The following is a 20,055-nucleotide window of genomic DNA, read 5'->3' on the forward strand; positions in this document are numbered from 1 at the left end:
TTCAACAAAAGGTCAAATAGCCAACCAATTTAGCGGATAAACAACCAAGGCTGCAATTCTAAGAGGGAGACCAGATCCAAAGGTGGCTTATCCACAGGAAAAATAACTAAAAACCCCAAAATTTGGGATCCTCTCCAAACCTGTGTCACACGTTTTGCAGGTTGTTTTGCAGCGAAAACCCCACATTTTGCAGCACCCCACAAACTGAGCCACTGATACATCAGAAATGGGGTTCGTACTTAACATTAACAAACCCCAAAATTTGGGACCCCCTCCAAACTGATGCCAAACTGTTGCAGTTGTTTTGTAGTATTTTTTTAGTGAAACCCCCGGGTTTTGCTGTGCCCCACAAACTGAGCAATTGCTACTCAAACCTAGGGTCATAGCTATCCCCCAAACCCAACGTTGTCCAATTCGCTTCAAAACAGTGCCATCACCAACAAGGAAGGACATCTCTCCTTGCCATCTTCCATGGGCCAGAGTCCGCTCTGTCGGATAGAATTGACTGCCGCTGTGTTTGAAGAACAACCTCCCTGAAGGTTACAATCTGCTGCTTTTCCTCTGTAGAAAAGGAGAGGAAATAATGATGATAACACCGAGGACACAATTTGTGGGAGAACTTCACATCCTCCAGTCCGGGCAACTGGCCAGAAGGATAAAACTGGGCTATACGAAAACTCTGGCCTGTTCATGGGCATACTTTGCTAAAGTACCATGTTGGGGGACATGAAACAGAACTTGTGGATGCACTTACCAAGGTCAGATCCAGGTGGTTGGGGTCCCTGGGGTAATGCAACACATGAAAGAAGGTACCACAAAGAAAAGTCTTGTGGTATCTTAAAGACTGGGAAGGAACCTACCAGCTCTCTAGTTTGCTTTCACCTACCTCAAAATCACTCTCGCCCACAGGAAGTATGCAAACCAACACATAAAAGTGAGTCGTGACGACCAGTGCTATTTTTCTAGAAAAAGAGGTTCTAGAATTTGCCGTGAATGCCTCCCTTGTTCTCTTATAACATACTGTCCAACATTTCTCCTATGAAAACAAGGAAGTCTCATTCCATAATGATAATTTTACTATTTATACCCCACACATCTTGCTGGGTTGTCCCAGTCACTCTGGGCAGCTTCCAACATATATAAAAACAGAATATATATAAAACATATATAAACATATATAAAAACAGAACATTAAACTTTTTTAAAAAAACCAAAACCTTCCCTATACAGCATTGCCTTCAGATGGCTCAGGGGACGTCCTGAGGAAAAGTGGGACATTCCGGGATCAAATCAGAAACAGGGACAGCTTCTCTAAATCAGGGATGTCACTGGAAAATAGGGGCACTTGGACGGCAATGGCGCCCACCTGAGAAGTGCCAGAACTGAGTTTCAGTGATTTCCAGCTGAAAACAAAAAAAGCCTTGGTGATGGAGGAAGCGACCTCTGGCATCATTTTCCTCCTAGGCAACAGAATATGCTCCTTTGCCACCTTTTGCCTCCAAAAGGCAATGAGAGTGGGAGATGATGACTTCAGGGCCAATCAGGGTGGGAGGTCCTTCAGACTTCTGGAAGTGTTCTGCATGAAACCTGTGTCACCAACTTCTGGAAAACCTGCTCCCCTGTCAGGTTACACATTTTAATTCATACCTTGCCTCCAGGAAGGGACACACAAATATATATAATGTAAGTTCAGACGGCAAGGACCCCTTGCAGGCATTGACCCTGCTGCAATTACTCCAATTACACCCGTGCTCGCAGGGGATCTCTGCATGCCTAATGATCCAAAAGACCAAATGAAGCCACAGGTAAGAGCAGGTTGAAACCACAGCAGACACATGCCCCAACTTGCCCCAAAGGGAAACAGGCATCAATCAGCTTGGATGAGTCACCTTCAGTGCTTCAGACTGCTTTTTTTCTATTTGCCCATTTCTTGGAGTTAAAGTCGCTGGGTGCCTTTTCTTTCTATATAGCCCCCCCCCTTTTTTTTGGAAATGCCCCCGCTCCCTTCTTCCAGAAAGTTATATCAATAAGGAAGAACTTAATGGCAGTTCAAAAAAAGAAGATGTCAAATTGCTGTTGTTTTTCTTAAGGAGCAGTAGATGTAGGTATGCTAGATCTGACTGGGCATGCAAACATTGGGGTTTTTTTTTTCTTCCTTTAAAGCTGCATGAAGATTGGCTTGCCAGTTTTTCTGTAGCTGTGCCTTTAAAAACAGTTTGATCTGTAGGCACTGACAAGCGATTCTGTTGACCTCCATGCTGAGAAAAGCTTCACTTGCTGGTTTGCGCAGTGTTTTTTACTCTGCACAAGATCAAGCACCAGAACTGAATTCCTAATTGTACTTTCCTCAAAGTAAAGTGAGGTACGATCTGATCCTAAGCATGTCTCCTCAGACTGGAGACAAACAATAATTCCTGAGAGGTGAAAGTAACACAAGACGGGCATTCTTCCCCATGCGATGCTTAGGATAGAATTTAACAATGTTTTACTCAATGTAGACCCCTGGAAACGAATATACATAACTAAGTTAGGTCCATCAATTTCAATGGATCTACTATGAGAAAAAGTTAGTTAAATGCCACCCTCATCTCTGGTCAAACCAGTTTTGTAGGATTTTAAAGAATCACTAAAATCTGAGGGATAATAGTGTATGGTTACCAGATTTTGTTTCAATGAATCTGGGGATACTTTATTATTATTATTTTTTTGAAGCTGAGTGGCAACAGGGAGTCAGTAGTGAGGATGGTGAGGCAAAAGACCCCGGGCCCAAGCACACATGCATATTGTATAAAGGTGCAAAGCCCTTCTTTTGCACCCTGTGAAACATAAATGTGCAGAGTTTTTAAAAAACTGGGCAACGGCCGCTGCCCGCCTGTGACTCCTGAGCCTCCAATCTCCTCCCCCTTCCCCCTTTGTTTTGACTGATCGGGAGAGGCTCAGGAGTCGCAGGCAGCTGGCCATTGCCCAGTTTTTTAAAAACTCTGTGCATTTATGTTTCACAGGGTGCGAAAGAAGGGCTTTGCACCTAGCCTGGCAGAGAAACCGCGTGCCTCACGCCCCTCCTGGGCAACAGCCACCCACCCGCGACTCCCGAGCCTCCATTGATCTGCCAAAACAAAGGGGGAAGGGGGCAGGAGATCTGTACCACTGAACATCCCCGATTCTCCTTTGGCAGTGGTGGCAGCGAGCAGCTCCTGAAACCAGCCAGAGCCAACTGCGCTACCAGGCTGGCTCCAGGCTGCTGAGGCTGCCGTTTCCCAGGGACAGATTTGCAAATCTGGGGACATTCCAGGGACGGAACTTGTCTGGAGACAGATTTGCAAATCCAGGGACTGTCCCCGGGAACCAGGGACGTCTGGTAACCCTATAATAGTGTGATGCATCTATGTTGTACACATTATATATATTAAAAAATGCTTCTGTCTTCCTGTCTTCAATTCTCTGGCTACTTTTGAGCATCACAATAACCATGGTTTATCATTATAGAAACAAAACCTGGGGTCAAATGCTCTCCTTCTCTAGGCAGCCACAAGGAGGAGATTGGAAGCTTTCACTTCCATTGTCTTATTAACTACAGCGTGTTGTCTTCTTCAGATCTAACAAACTGCAATTAATCTAAATGTGGATAGTTTGAAACAAGTCAACTTCAAACCATGGGTTATGAAGCTGGCCTGTTTCAACAAATATTATCAAGTGGCGACCTGAAAAATGGCATTTTCTGCCATTACCCCTGTATTATGGAATGCCCTTCCCTCTGCCATATGTGAAGTAGCAACCATCAGGTGCTGAAGACATTTATTCAATTATTTTTGAATAAATGACAATTACCTTGACAATTACCAATAATCGACAAAACTCCGCTCCCCCACAAAATGTTGCTTTGTCTCCTAATATGGTGCAAGTAAATGTGAATCAACATAAAGACACCATCTCCCCCCTCCCCGCCTCCTCGCAAAGAATGAAAACCTACATAAATTTGCTTTCGTGTGAGGAAATTATTTCGCTGACAATATATAATGGGCAGCCAGTTTATTCATGTGTTTATTTATTTCATTTATGGATAGCTTTTCATAAAAAAAATCCCAAGGCAATTTGACAATTAAAAAAACAACCCAATAATGGAAAAGCCTTGATTAAAAAACAACAACATTGTTGTTGTGTCTGGTATGGATACCGACTGGGATACAAATCTCCACTTGAAAGATTTCGGCCACTTAAAAGATTCAGCAAGGCTGAAACCTGAGAGCAGTGTGGGAGACTGTACTGGAAAAGGAGGGTAAACTTTTGACTGCTTTGAAGTCCTTGTTGCCAGAACCATGGGCAAGAGACTGTTGTGGTTGTGTGTGTCTCCTTCCTCTTCCCCAGGATTAAGCAGGGCTAGGGTGGGGTCTTCTTATACTTCTTTCTTTCTTTGTGCCTTTGGTCCTAATGAATACTGCTTTCCCACCCACCCACAACTGCTATTTGAACAAGGAGAAAGAAGCTGTTGGGTGGGTGCTGGGGGGGGGGGTTAAAGGGTTAGCCTCTTCCCTGCTAACAGCACCCTCCCCAGGCAGCAAAGAGAGCCATCCTGTGTATTACACTGGGCAACAATTTTTTACTTTTTGAATGTTGTCTAGATTTCTACAACTGATTTAGGGTATTTTTGCACTGCTGAATCAGGAAATGGCATCCGTTTCTCTCCATCAGGTCAGGTTTACTGTAAACTGAATGGTGGGGATTGATAAAGGTAAGTACACGTAAATTGCATGTTGCTTCACCATTTTTCAAACTTCAGGGCTTGAACTTCCGTTTCTTGGAACTCCTGGAATGCTCAGCGGCAGGGAGGTCTCTCTTCAGAGTCCAACAGTAGTCAGCCATCATGACTGTGTCCCAGCGACCCTGATACCTGGTCTCCATCTCTTTCATGTCCTGATGGAATCTCTCCCCCTGCTCGTCACTCATTGAACCCAGGTTCTCAGGAAACCGGTCAATATGTGAAAATAGGTAGTGCATCTTGACGCTCATGTTGCAGCCCAGGTTTCTGAAAGCAGTCAGCATGTTGTTGACAAGTTCTGCGTAGTTTCTGGCCTTATTGTTGCCAAGAAAGTTCTCCACCACCAGAACAAAGGCCTTCCACGCTTCCAGTTCCACTTCGTTCATTGAGTTTCCGAACTCTGGATCTCTGATGAGCTGACGGATCTGAGGACTGTCAAAGATGCCAGCTTTCAACTTCTCCATGGTCAATCCTGGAAAAGCCTGGCACAAGTACGTGAAGCAGTCACCATCCTTGTCCAGAGCCTTGGTGAACTGCTTGATTAAGCCGAGCTTGATGTGCAGCGGTGGGAAGAGTATTCTGTCTCTGTCCACCAGACGGTCGTTGATGACGTTCCTTTCTTTGCAAGGCACCAATTCCTCCCACACAGGCCAGTCCTTCTTCGTGTAATGCTGAGCATGGTCCCTACTATCCCACATGCACAGAAAACATGGGTACTTGGTGAAGCCAGACTGTTGTCCCAACAAAAAGTTCACCATCTTCAGGTCAACACAAATAAACCACTTATGCTGATCATAACCAATTTTCTCCAGCACATACTTCACCACTTCATAGTTCTCCTTCAGTGTACTCGAGTGAGCCAGGGGTATAGAGGCAAACTGGTTGCCATTGTGTAGCAGAACACATTTCAGTGATTGCTTGCTGCTGTCAATGAACAGTCTCCAATCTTTGGGTTCGTACTGTGGCACTCCAAGCTTGAGCAGAAGCTGCGCAATATCTGCACAGTACACCAAGTCCTTCTCTTCCGAGAAAAAACAGAGGTACTCTTGATGCCTGTTGTGGAAGAAGCTGGTGCGAGCACTGTCAGAGAGGAGGTTTTTTTCCTTCAATCTGGATGCCAACAGTTCGGCAGAGTCCTTTGACAAGCTGAGGTTGTGAACTAGATCATTCAACTCCTTTTGGGAAAATGGATGTGGAGCATCATCTTCAAGAACCACTTCTTCTTCTTCATGTCCTTCAACACTGGAGGCATCTTCGTCACTAATGTCAGGAAGTTCTCCGAAGATAGGCACTGGAATTTCATCACAATGAGCTGCAGGACGACGTGCTGATTGAAGATCAGGATACTTCGTGGGTTGGCTGCCCCATTAACTTAGTTTTGATCCCCCAACTTTATGCTTTGCCGCACCAATTTATGGAAGATTTCGAGGTTTTATGACTTCAAACTGATTCCTTTTCGACATAATCACCCAGAACTATCGGACCTGAATACTTCTTGTCATTAAAATAATCATTTCCAATCAGAACAATTATTCGACATGGCATTTTACCCCCACCAACTTCTTCTAAAATGCTCCACACAAGCGTACATGTGAACAAAAACGTAAAAAAAGACATGTGGCCATAACTCAAAAACTTGACCTGATTGAGCAAAACCAATGTGATTTTTGGATTCAGCGCATCAGATTCATCCTAAATCAACTGAAAAAACGCAGACAACAAATTTGTTGTTGATCAGTGTTATCAACACATTCGGTAATCACAGGTAGTCCTGTGTAGACTGCAACCGTCCTTCCTGTTCTCAGCACCTTTCCCTTCACAACGTGCCTCTCGCCATTTGCTTCCCAGGTCACTTATGCTGTCGGCGATGATGAACGCGAATCAAGCCCGCCCTGAATTGTCGCCAGCTTGTCTGTAGTCAACACAAATGACTTCAGTGGATGGAATTGAGGTCAGCTGCAGTGGACCGATTGTCCTGAGAAAATTGAGGTCAAATGATGTACGAGTCCCCCCACAAATAATCTGCGGCCGGCACAAGAATCATGGGCAAAATAATAGGTTGAGCTTAAATCTGTGCCCCTCAGGCACTTGGAAGCCTTTGCCTAGCAGTATGTATCTTCCGCTCCATCATTCCTAAACTAATCCCTTAGGAAGGGATAGTGCTCAAAAATATATACTGACTTCCACAATGATCAAAGTTATCCTTAGTAATGCAGTAAAATAAACATTGAGGGTGTGCTACCAATGAATTAATACAGATGCTTACATTTCCATGGGAAATGCTCCCCAGCCTTTAACAAATTCTGATCTTTGGCTGTTTGATAATAAATTGCAGATTTGGACATACAGGAGCACCATTCAGGTATAAACCTGTCTGAGAGCACCACGCAAGCATCAGACACAGTTTTAAAATCTTTTATAGATTGATTCACTGGAGCAAAAACCCGGTTCCTCCTTGTTGCCACCAAGGTGACATGCTGAGTCATTGGTGGGATCTACAAATAGAACTAGCTGGCCTAATTCCTTCCCTCCTTCTCTAACCAGTGCTTACATTCAAACAGGAGAGGTGTGCCCGGGGTCAAGGATGCCATCTGTCCTAGAAGCCCCCGTTCCATAGCCCTAGGTGTGTGAAGAAAGGCTGTGGTTATTTGTTGGCCGTGGGGAGCAGAGGACACTCTGCACATGCTCAAAGGCATGTTTCGTTAGGATTATTTCACATTTTCCAGGACTCAGAGCCCTGGCATTAAAAACAGATCCCGAGGCTGAGCCCAGGGCACAGATGGTGCGCCATATGTAGCATATAAAACTCATTTGCATCCTAGGGTCCAGTGGCGTCAAATGCTTAACTTGTCCAGTTCCTTTTCTTTGACTTTGCAAAACGTAAATCGGCTAATACAGCATGCTTCCTAGGAAAACGCAATGCTAGAGCATTTGCCAGACTTTTCAGGGGACACTTGAAGAAACCATTTTCAGAAAATGCCACATTTTTATTTTTTATTAAAGTTAGATGTAGAGAAATGGTCAGGTTGTAGCTGAATCACTGGCTTCAAGAACAGTGCAGGTACAGCTTAGGAGGAAACAGTTCTGGTGCTAGTTCTTAGTTTTAAGCGCCTAAGTGGTTCGGGGACCTGGGCAACTTAAAGACCACCATCTCCCATATGTCTTCCCATCTCCCCCCACCCCACGCCTGCATTCCACTCAACACTTGAGTTTCTGTTGCATATTCTCTCGCCAACCAGGGATGATGCCCAGGACCAGCATGAATGAGGCATCTGTCAAGGTGTGCTCTGATACAGGGGCCCTGCCGTTCATGCCCTTCGCTGCTGTTGCTTCCTCATTCACCTGCTGGGGCTGCCAGCTGAAGATAAAAGGAGCACCATATGAGACCAAAAGAAAATGTTGTATTCCCTGCATCTAAACATTAACGACACTTTATTTGAATATACCGCCTTTATAATGCCTTTGCAGTGATGGTGTATCGCATGAGCACACATGATTTACAAAACCGTCCCTGGCAGTCTACCCATAAGAAGCAGGGCCTTTTCAGTTGTGGCACCAACACTGAGGATCATACCCAGTGTTAATCATAAACCAGCGGATTTAAGCAACATAACTCCATTGATTTAAATGGATCTAATCTGAGTATAACTAATGTTGTATACTACCCTGAATATTTCCAGCTGCCTAAATAAAACCTGCCTTTTTCAGAGGCCTTTTACTATCAGTCTCAGTCCCTTCTGTTTGCTGCCTTGCTGCCTTGCTGGGGCTAGGCTCTTCTTTTCAATGTTCTGCTTCTGATTTTACTACTTTTTATGACATTTATGAGCTTGCTTAGCTTTGGCTATCTGTTTGGCTGCTTATGCTGTCTGCTGCTGTTTGGGGCTACTTTCTGGACATGATTTGCAGTGTTGTGTTACTGGTCTTCATGTGGCTAGCTGCTTTGATTTCTTAGGAAGATATACCAGGGTGCACGTTTTAAAAATAAAATCTTCACAGGATCTACTGGATATGACCCGAGGCAACCTGTGGACCCTCGGAAGAGAAAGAAAGCGAGCAAGCCCCCCACCAGCCAGAAAACAGGGTGGCATTCAACTGAAAACATATGAAGGATTGCACTGCTTTTCAGAGACTGGGACGTTTATGGTCCTCCATACTCACAGCCATGCAAGAGTCTGTGCTTTTTTAAGAGGGGGGATTTGAAATGCTTTCCTTTCTAAGATTGAATTTTACCATCTTTTTTTTCTTCTAAAAGCAATGGGTGGGGTTAGCCTAATGAACCCGTCTCCTCCTTCTGTTTGCTCCTTGAACCCCACAAAATTAACTACGGAAGAACCCCCACAACAGCACACAGGTTGAGGGGGGATTGTTCTGTCTGGCAAGCTAATAGGTTTGTAGAGGTGGAACATTCAACATAGCATGACTTTGAATTCCAGCCAAGGGATGTGCTCATTTTTACTCATCTGCTGAAGTTAATGAATAGGACTTAAGTTAGCTTTATTCATTTCAACAGGTAAAACTTATTTTGAGTACCACACACTATTTTGCAAGCTTCCACATATCAAGACAATAATAAGGATTTTTAAACAAGGGCTAAATGTATTTTAACAGATGCAATGTAAATAGCTATAATGTATTGCCTACATCGCGCACACACACACACACACACACACACACACACACACACACACAAACACACCTTTCTCTGCAGTGTATATGTTTTTTTGGAGTGACTTTACAATCTATGAGCCACTATATATGGGGTTTGTAATGCATATCCTGCAGGTCCCATGAGACAGTCCGCAAAGTAGTTTTGTGCATCTCACAGAACATTGTGAGAATGTATAAAACCTTTAATTTACTTTCTTAGAAAAACAGATTTTGAGTCCTCATTATTGCAGGGATAATTTTGAAATCATAGTAGTAAAAAAGCACTACAGGAGCGGTGAGTGGAAGGGCTTATAAAAGTTTGCCAGATTCATTATTTTTCAAGTCTCATCATCATTGAAGGCTGGGCCGGGATGCAGGGGGTCTTTTTCCTCAGTAGAAGCCACCATTTGAACATCCATCAGTCTAGTTTATGACAGTGAACGGCTAAGGAAGTGAATTCCCTGCTACTGAAAATACATGCTACTGAACAAATGAATCTGTGGGTTGAACTATTTTGTGTGTCCGTGTGATCAGCAATGATGCTACACATTGTCCATGCAGCCTTGGTTATACACCCATGCCGGTCAGTTTCACAACCCGGGGTGCCACGATATTCCCACACAAGGTCACATGACCACATAGAGAGAACCACATGGTTCTAAGTGTGGTCCGAGGGCTGCTACCTTTTGTTTTATAGCAGCTAATAAAAATACCTGTAAATTTCCATTGGAAGAGGCTTTCAATCATTTCCTTCAGAGTTGTCCAGGAAAGAAAGGCTGATTCACGAATCCACCTCCTCTCTCATTTGCTGTCCTAGGAACCCACCCCCCTCCATTGACATCAAGCCTCTGTAGCAATGCCAGTGTCTGCTTGCATAGAGAAAAAAACCGGGGGAATATCTTAATAGAAGGCAATTGCTTGCAGTCACAACCAGGATGTCAGGTTCAAATGAGAAAGGAAACAGTGCTGGGCAGATGAAGGGGATAATCTTCTATATTCAGTGGTGCACTTTGTTGGTTTACAATGCCTGATAAACATTGGCTTTATGAAGATGAAAGGAATCTGATCATTAAGTCATTGCCTACTTAATCCCTCCATCTTTCTGCTTTTAAATAATAATTTTTTTACATCAGTTTTTGGTTGAAGAGCTCCTTAGTGTCCAGCACTGAACCATATCATGCTGCAAAGGATTCTGGGATATTTTATGGAGGAACATATTCAAGGCTAAACAGACACAACACAGGAGATCTGTAATCAAATTTCCTGACTTTCAACAACAACTGTTTTAAAGCAGACATGGGGCTCCAGTTTTGTTCAGGGGCAGTGGCACAGGGAGAAGCAGATGTTTAGCTCTTCCTTCCTGCCATTCTTCAGCTCAGAATTGCCCTGCAGAACTGTGGGAAAATACAGCCATGAAACAGCTACCTATATGATGCGCCCCTGCCCAAAATGCTTTGGACTACAACTCCCATCATCCCAAGACAGCCTGACCGGTGGTAAGGGATGGTGAGAATGGTTAGGCCAACAACATCTAGAAGGCACCAATGTGGGGAAGGATGAGCGAAGGTGAATGTCCTGAGACAAGGCCATGAAAGCTGGAATCTGAAGTCGCACACACTCTGGAAAGCCACAGGTTCTCCACTTCAGACATATACAGCCGCTGACATGGCAACAGTGGGAAGATCCTCCATCTCTGTACAGTTCTAGCCTGCTGAATTTTGCTGGAGGGTTTTAAGCACCTACCAGAGCTTTGGGTGTGTGTTTATAAAGCTTAATGTGGATTAAAGTGCTCTGTCACCCTACATGTCCCCTTCTGAAACTCAACCTTTTGAGGTCTAGAAAGTGCATCCATGTGAATGCTGGATGAACGCTCCATCGCTCATGGTCCTACAAACGACATTCTCATTGTCCTATTGTGGTGCCTATATCACTTGCACCTCTATTCTATGGCTTGATTTGGGTTAGACCACCAGACTTTTGACTTTTGCTTTAGCTGCACTCACTTAATTTTTTCTTGGCCAAAATGGCATAGCAGTCCGGAAACCGGAATGGATGGGGGTGGGGGGGGTGGAGGAGGAGAATTCTGGTCCCACTAGCATAAAACCATGCAAGGACTACCGCTAGCACAGTAGGGCTTCCTCTCTCTCCACCCTATGCACCACTAAATTGGCTGGCGAAGCAGGATCAGGAGAAGCTGCAGAACATGTGTGTATGTGTCTGTGTGTGATTATTCCATTGGGCATGCAGAAATGCTAGTACTGATGCAACTTGAATTATTCTGTGACTGCAATCCGCAAACCACAGAATCTGGATTATCTTGGAATAGACGTGTATGTGAAGGGGGTGGGGCTTATCCACAAGAAGAAAACCCCCGCTCTTTAGCTCTGAATTGGAACAAATAAATTTGTGGAAAACAAAAATTGACTTTTCCTCTGATTGAGCGCTAAAGAGTGGGTTTTCATGGGGGGGGGGGGAACTCTGGGTCAAAACAAACAAACAAAACCACTGGACACAGAGCTTTCAAGTACAGTGGTACCTCAGGTTAAGTACTTAATTTGTTCCGGAGGTCTGTTCTTAACCTGAAACTGTTCTTAACCTGAAGCACCACTTTAGCTAATAGGGCCTCCTCCTCCTGCTGCTGCTGCTGCGCCGCCAGAGCCCGATTTCTGTTCTTATCCTGAAGCAAAGTTCTTAACCTGAAGCACTATTTCTGGGTTAGCAGAGTGTGTAACCTGAAGCGTATGTAACCTGAAGCGTATGTAACCTGAGGTACCACTGTACAGTCCTGTGCCTGGAAAGAGCGAGGCAAAAGGTAAGCATGAATAAACCCAGAGAGTTTTATATGTTTGGGCTGTGTATTATGGCTGCTTTTGTTACGTATACTGTTCCTGAGCATTGTGTGATTGAGCAATCTAGAAAACTTCCTAAATAAATACATAAGGGCAAAACGAGATGCTGCCAGGAAAATAATTGAATGATGAGCAATTTGGGGTACCTTGCAAGGCAACAATGGGACCTGGCTAGTTTAAATCACGGGGGCCATTCTGGAGAAGAAAGGAAAAAACAGTACATTGTTGAAATAAGGAAAACACACTGCTTCTTTTTGTATTTTTTAGAAATAAAAATCTTAAATTACAGGTGGAAATCAGTTTGAATGTTGGAAAAGCAACATGTGAACATTTAAATAAATGTGCCTGCCTTTGATGGGAAATCTGGTCACCTTGGGATAGGACGGACAACCGTCAAGAGCAGCTGAATGACTCAGGATGTGAGCTGGGAATTCCCCAGGTTCAAATCTCACCTCATCCCTGAACTCAGAAGATGCCCTTAGGCCAGCTGGGATCTTGAAGCCTGCCCCTCCTCCATTCTTCCCATTGGCATTATGAACGTAATAACACTGGCATGCCTACAGGGTTCTTTTAAGAACGATTGAGATAATAATATAGATTGAGTGCTCTGAGCAGTCTTCAAGCACTCTATAAAATGCTGAGTAGCATTACTACTATCAGGTTGAGAGACATTTTAATTAGGATTCTCTAGATTTCTTCTCCATCTCAGTCTCACTGTTTATGTGCATGTGGGGAACATAAGCAGAAATGCAAAGGCTATGGCAGCCTCGTGCCTTGCAAATGCTTTGGACTACAACTACTATCACCCCAAAGCAGAATGACCAATGGTCAGGAATGATGGGAGTTGTAGTAACAAAAAAATAAATAAAATCTAGAGGGCACCAAGATGGGGGAGACAAAACTAAGGCAAATCTCCTGACACATGGATTTGGACTGGCCCACTTTCCTAAAACTTGCCAGGGCATGGTGGATTTTTGCCTGGGCATGTACCACAACACAGCCACTGATGTGCGTGAGTAGAATGGAAATAAACCTAAGTCAGCTTCACACACATTTTAAATGGATTGCGGGGACCAGTTCTCAGGGGCGTCTTACCCATAGAAGCTAGTGGAGCGGGGCGCCAGGGTGTTAAGTTCTGGAGGGCGCCGGGGAAGAGGCGGAGGCCTCTTTTGGATTTCTCCCTGCTCTGTTGTTTTTCAATTTATGCAGCGCTGTGAACTGAAACCCAGGATAGGGCACACAGGTAGATTAAAAAAAAGGGGGTAAGGTAAGGTAAAGGACACCTGGATGGTTAAGTCCAGTCAAAGGTGACTATGGGGTACGACACTCATCTTGATTTTCAGGCTGAGGGAGCCAGCGTTTGTCCACAGACAGCTTTCCGGGTCATGCGGCCAGCATGACTAAACCGCTTCTGGTGCACAGAGGACTGTGACGAGTGCCAGAGCGCATGGAAACGCTGTTTACCTTCTCGCCACAGCTGTACCTATTTATCTACTTGCACTGGTATGCTTTCGAACTGCTGAGCTGGGACCGAGCAACGGGAGCTCACTCCCGTTGTGCGGATTCGAACCACCAATCTTCCGACCGGCAAGCCCAAGAGGCTCAGTGGTTTAGACCACAGCACCACCCGCGTCCCATGGGGCACAGAACTCCCATACCTGCTCAAATTTCCTCTCCGTTTTGGCAAGCTTAATTTCACCCTCGGTTACTTTCATTTAAAAACGTATCTGCTCTCACTGAATATTTTTATTTTGCCTATTTGAAAGCATTTATGATATAAAAGCAAATAAAAACAGGAGCCGAACTTATGGACCAGAGAAAGCGTAGCAAGGGCGGGGGGAGGGGGAGAAAACAAAAATATATGCAACTTGGCTAGCCATCTGCTAAGGCCTGCTGCCACCATCAGCAGATGGGAGAAAAAGTTTGGTGTGCCGGACAGAGAAGTTACCGTTTCCCAAGTTACCATTTCCCAGGGCTGCCAGCTGTTTTAGTTTTAGTTTTGGTTTTGCTTGACTCAAGAACTTAAGAAGAAAAGTTTTGGAGAATTCCGAACGCTGGCTCATTGCTCTTTCAACCTAACCAATAATTTATTGTGACACCAGGTCGATGCTCTTAGTATGTTCAGAACTCATTTATTCCCCCCCCCCCTCTCTAATTAATGTGTGAAGCCTGCATTGGACTGGACCCATCTTTATCTAAACCAGGGGTCAGCAAACTTTTTCAGCAAGGGGCTGGTCCACTGTCCCTCAGACCTTGTGGTGGGCTGGGCTATATTTTGCAGAAAAAAATAATGAACGAATTCTTACGCCCCACAAATAACCCAGAGATGCATTTTAAATAAAAGCACACATTCTACTCATGTAAAAACACACTGATTCCCGGACCGTCCATGGGCCAGATTTATAAGGCGATTGGGCCGGATCCGGCCCCCGGGGCGTTAGTTTGCCTACCCATGATCTAAACTCAGTGCCCTCTCTTCCAGAAACCTCGGGTGAGTCAGTCCGGCCTTAAGCCCTCGAAAAGGTCCTGCAGTTTATTATATGGAGTTTCCTCCTTTCTGATGAAACGATATGCTTTTTTGCAGCAGCTCCGGGTGCTTCCTCTCCCCCCTCGCTCATGATGCAATTCCCGCAGCAATTTACACGGCTGGGAACCCGGGAGGCGCTAGGACCCAGCCGAGCTCGCCGTGTGAGTTCTGGCTGCGGCTGGACTGCTCGGCTCGAGTTACGGAGCTCACCAACGTGCCGAGCTCGCCGTCGCACCGACCGGCCTCCTCCTCCTCTGCCCGAGGAATTGCAACAAAACCCGCCCTTATCAGCTCCGCGGCGGTCAGTCGATAGCGCGGCCCTGCGCGCACCAGCGCCCAGACATGAGCTGACGTCAATGCAGGCGCAATAATAATAATAATAATAAAACCCCTGTTATTTTTTGGCGATCCAAAGTGTTGGCAGGATAGCCAACACTTAACGTGTGAACCCGAATCCGACACGGGTTTTACATCACTCCTCTTGTTGTGCATTGCAAGGAAAAGCCCGATGAAAATGCGCATAATACCAAGTACTTTTGCGGGGGGGGGGTGTCCTGATCTTTGCAGCAACAAAACAGCACACATCCCTCTACAGGCCGCTTTGTGGAAGATTCACTTCTTCGGCTGCTTGTCAAAATAATGTAACCTGACTGCTAATGCAACTGTTACTTTCGTGGCCATATATCTACATGGTTATGGTCTTTGGGAGAGAACACTGTAAATAGGAAACGGATCCTTTAAGCTTTGGAAGTGTCCGGAGGTATATTATAATTAAAGTTGGCAGACAGATGCCAAACCGTTTCTACGTGCGCATCATGTAGATATTCCCTTGAAATCCAAGGGGTTTCTCTGGCCTAGGATCGCGGTTAGGATCGGGGGGTGTGAGATATACTGTACCGGTGTCCTTCCTTTTAACTACAAATCTGTTGTGTGTCTGGGGAAAACAAAATGCAAAAGGAGCCACAGCTTCATGAGAGAGAAAGAGAAATCCCGTGCGTAACACTGGGATTGAGAACAAAGCAGGTAGCTCAATCCGTAGAACTCAAGAGACTCTTAATCTCAGGGTCTCGGGTTCGAGTTCCACGGTGGGGGGGGGAGAGTCCAACATTGGGGGGGTTGAACTGGATGATCCTTGGGGTCCCTTGCAGTTCTTTGATTCTATGAAAACTACCTCGCCACTGACTCTGTAAGGCTGCGGTCCTAACCCCACACTTACCTGGGTGTAAACCGCACTTGAATACAATAGGACGGGCTTTTCAGTAGACTTGCGCCGATCCTTTCCTTGTCCATCCTAGTGCGCGTTATAAGGAGGACAGGCCCTACTGGTTTGTAGCGGAGCCTGCTCGCTACGTGATATGGGCGCTCAGCGACGGATCCATCGCTTGCCTTCCCCACTCTTAGAATCCCATGCACGTTGAAGGGAATTTACTCAGAAGCAACCCCCTCCCCCCAGTTTGGAAGCTGCCTTATACTGAGACACACTATTGCTCCATCGAGCTTAGTGCTGCCTACACTGACTGGCAGCCGTAAGCCTTTCCCATCCCTAGCGGGAGTTATTTACATGGCTTTCTCTTTCAGTCACACACAATTGGGGGCTTGATTTCCAGGTAAACGCGTCCGTGGGACCTTCTGCTTGCACGCAGTGCTAAGATGCATGCATGCATGCACCTCGGGCTTACTTGGGAGCGATGCCCCGTTGAACTCCGCAGGCTTTTGCACCCGGGTGCAATTGCAAACGCGCAATTTTGCAATCGGGCATCGAGGGGTGCGAAGTTTAGGGGTGGGTGCCACACACATTGTTATGCGCCCCTTTCCCCCCCCCCTTCCCCCCACTTCCAACAGCAGCCTATTGTTCTGCAGCCTGCGCCACCCCCTCGCCGCAGCCACAAGCCTCCCCCCGCCCCCATCCCCGTGCAGCCGCAGAACAAGAACAGCGCGGAGGAGGAGGAGGTGGAGGGGGCGTGTCCCAGGCTGCTGTAACCGGGCAGGAGAGAACGTTGCGAACGTGCGCTCCCTCTCCATTGGAGCGGCCCAGCTCCCGCTCCCGGCCAATGAGCTGCGGCGGAGCAGGAGACCAGAAGCGGCGAAGGCGGCGGAGGGAATGGGGCGGGGCTTCCTGCGCGCACACCCCCTGACCCGACTATTTAAAGGCGGAGCGACGGGGGGTGGAACCGCAGTGCCAACGAAAGGGCAGAGGAGGGAGGTTGGGTGGCAGCGGGGTCGCTCGGGCAGCTGCGCGCCTCTTACGGGTCCCTACGGCTCAGCGCTGCTGCTGCTGCTGCTTCCACTAGCTTCCTCGACGGGCGCCCTGAAGCCGGTAAGTAGATGAGTTTTCCATTAGATGCCCGTTTTGCACGGGTCCCGTGGTCGAGTCTGCTGTCCTTTATCTTTTGGAGCTGGTCTTAAGACATAGGGATCCGATCCGCTCCGATCCTCACCTGCGCCCTCCTCTTTCCCTTTGCTACAGAGCCGTCGATCCCAGTAGCGGACACCCGTCTTCCGACCCCCGGTGTGGAAAAGCGGCCGTGGGAAGAAGGGCAGCGATGCCAGTCTCGTGGGACAGCTTCTCCTCCCCGCTGCCTCCCATCCCGGAGCAGAGGGAGAACCCGCCCGCCTTCGCTTGGGAGAAGGAGAGCGCCTACCAAGGGGCCGCCGGCCGCAGCGCCCGGCTGGAGAGCTCCGACTGCGAGTCCCTGGATAGCAGCTTGAGCTCCGAAGCGGGTAAGCGGGGTTTCTCCATCTCACCGGGGGTGTCTGTCTTAATGTCTGCAAAAGGGGCTCCTAGGCCTCCATATGCGGGTCTGGGCTGGGAGAATTGGGGCCGGGGATCTGCTTGTAATAGGTACCACGTCTAAGTAGATTGGGGGGAGGTGACTAGGGATGCTAATATAGGGGGAGCTTTGGGGACCTGCATACATAGACGGGGTGGGGGTGGAGTTCTATCATGTTTACTTAATTCCGTTTAAAAACTCCTTCCCACCCCTTTAAAGCAGAAAAGGAGCTCTTCAGTGATTCCCATTTAAGTGCATGCAGAATTGGCCTACTTTAATGAAGCCTTGGAGGAGGATGGGGGGTGGGGGAGATAGTGAGCATTATGGGCAACTACAGGTCAAAATAGGAATTTAAAGTGCTATGTATGTTTAATGGGCAAACCAGCAAGCAGCCACTGCCTTTGTTGCCTGCCTTCTCTAGCAGAGGGGTTGCTGAGAAGTGGCTGCCGTAAGCTTATAATGTGATCTTTTTGTTGCCCAGAATGGCTTCTACCAATTAAAAACAACGAAATGCACAAAGCTGTTTTTGATTTCTTGGCGGGGGGGGTGGGGCGGCAATAAAGGTATCGCAGCAGCATTAGCAGCAGAGTAGTCACGGGGCTGTTGTCTCTCCTTCATTTGCAGATGCCCAGGAATATCTGGATGAAGTGTCCTTGCCAGACTTTGACTTGTTAAATGATCCGGAGGATGAGCTCCTGTGTGCCAATCTCATGAAGCTAATCCAAGTCAGTCTGAATAAAGCGAAGATCAACTCCAACCGCTCCTCCAGGCTCCTCATGCCAAGCCAGCTGATCGCCCAAGTTGGCAAGGAGCTCCTCCACTTGGCCTATAGGGAGCCCTGTGGCTTGAGGGGGGCCCTCATCGACTTGTGTGTGGAACAAGGGAAGGGTTGCCATAGTGTGGGGCAGATTGCTGTGGACCCCGGCCTGGTGCCTACCTTCCAGCTGACTCTCGTTCTAAGACTGGATTCCCGCCTCTGGCCTAAAATCCAGGGACTCTTTAGCTCCGGCTCTGCTTTTTCTCCAGGCTTCAGCCAATCGCTGAAGCTCAGCACTGGCTTCAGGGTCATTAAAAAGAAACTGTATAGCTCTGAGCAGTTGCTCATAGAAGAGTGCTGAGAAGTGTCTCCTGGTTGGAATTAAAACTGAACATTTACTCTCTTAAAGATAATGGCCAGCACCGGTCCAAAGTGGGGAGGAGGCATGTTTAAAGGGCTGTGGAACACAAGCCGTTTCCAAGACGCAGCTGTCCTCTTGAGCCACTGTAGGTTAGATTTAGATGGAAGATTGACTTAACAAGTGATACTAGGCAGGTAGTCCAAAGAGGAGGAGGAGGAGGAGGAAGGCAAGGTTTGAAAATTAAAAACAACAACAACAGCACTCTGCTTTTTAGTAACTGACAAAAAAAAAGCCCCCTGGAAACAATGTGCTAGCTTTAAAAAAATCCTTGTCTGACACGTGGGACAACTTTAGCAGTATTTTTTTTCCTGACAGCTGATGACATAACAGCAGGGCTGCCACTAAGGATAGATGAAGGTTGCCTGCTTTTTTGTGATAAACTTTTCTTTTTTTAGAAATCTGAAAGGAAAAAAACTTAGATAGTAATCAATGGATATCTGGTGAGTGGTGAGGTGCATGGACAATTGTTTATACAGTATGTGTTTTAAGGTCTAAAGGGACCCAAGAATGTGTTGCATTGCTTTGAACAGAAGGGCATGAAGAAGCTCCACTACTGACACACTAGGGCAGCTAAATATAAGGACTTCTGAATGAATGGGGATGTTAAATCCACCATGCATCATTTACGCAGCTCTGTTCGTGTTTATTTTTTCCCTGAATGAGACCAGTGTGGGAGGCACAGGGCACACAAGGTGGAGTGTGCTCTGTCATGGTTGGGTATCCTGGTGATGTATGTTTGAGGGAGGTGAGAGGTGATGCTGGGCTGGGGTTGGGGGGGGGCAGGAACCCTCGCAGTCGGTCTGTAGTGCTTCCATTGGTTACAGTTCACATGGAATACACTTGATGTTCAAGTTTTTGAAGACTCCTATGCAACTGTTGGTTTTTTTACTTTTCTAATAAAAACATTTCTAATAATCTGCTTCTCTCCTTCCTTTTCCTTGCCAGTGTTTTAACTGGGGCTGCAAAAAGGTGATGGTAGTTGGATGATTGACTTCTGAAATTGGATGATTGATTTCTGAAATGGGCTTTGGGACACTGGAGGTTTCCTAGAATCAAATTTGGCCTGCGGCCTCCATTTTCAAATACGGTTGAGTGAGGGGAAAACAATGCATTCTGTTGTTCCCACTGTGCCTCTCTCCACCCGAATCCCAATTTTCAAACATCTTCTGGACATACCTCCTTCCTTCAGATTGTACTGTCTTAGGAACCTGGATGCTGGGAGCGAGCTGGAGAGAAAAGGCCCTTGCTTTGATGTAAGATTGGAATGGACACCTTGGTCAGCAATTCTGTGGTTGCCTCTTCAAATTTGTCAAATGGGGTTTAAACC

At 46.5% G+C, this 20,055-nt stretch overlaps 2 protein-coding genes across 4 annotated transcripts; one reads left to right on the forward strand and one right to left on the reverse strand.

Annotated features, from left to right (window-relative positions):
• On the reverse strand, window positions 1-16,835 carry LOC309341969 (uncharacterized protein). Of its 3 annotated transcripts, XM_081862013.1 has the most exons (4): window positions 15,996-16,835; window positions 7,962-8,114; window positions 7,308-7,375; window positions 6,535-6,731 (listed from the first exon to the last, which is right to left on the reverse strand). In XM_081862013.1, coding segments are annotated over exons 1-4 (297 nt in total). In that variant the 5' UTR covers window positions 16,070-16,835; the 3' UTR covers window positions 6,535-6,729. The 3 variants fall into 3 exon arrangements, 2 of the variants coding, with proteins under 2 accessions (XP_081718138.1, XP_081718139.1); XM_081862012.1 differs by having other exon boundaries at window positions 6,534-7,375; XR_014156612.1 differs by lacking the exons at window positions 6,535-6,731; window positions 7,308-7,375; window positions 7,962-8,114 and adding an exon at window positions 1-561.
• Window positions 16,836-16,935: 100 nt separating this feature from the next.
• DDIT4 (DNA damage inducible transcript 4) lies at window positions 16,936-19,643 on the forward strand. The gene is made up of 3 exons (XM_081861988.1): window positions 16,936-17,096; window positions 17,247-17,500; window positions 18,175-19,643. The coding sequence occupies exons 2-3, from the start codon at window positions 17,323-17,325 to the stop codon at window positions 18,666-18,668; spliced, it is 672 nt and encodes a 223-aa protein (XP_081718114.1). The 5' UTR covers window positions 16,936-17,096; window positions 17,247-17,322; the 3' UTR covers window positions 18,669-19,643.
• The last annotated feature ends 412 nt before the right edge of the window (window positions 19,644-20,055 follow it).

Source organism: Podarcis erhardii (assembly GCF_964252035.2).
Source record: "Podarcis erhardii genome assembly, chromosome: 5".
NCBI lineage: Eukaryota > Metazoa > Chordata > Lepidosauria > Squamata > Lacertidae > Podarcis > Podarcis erhardii.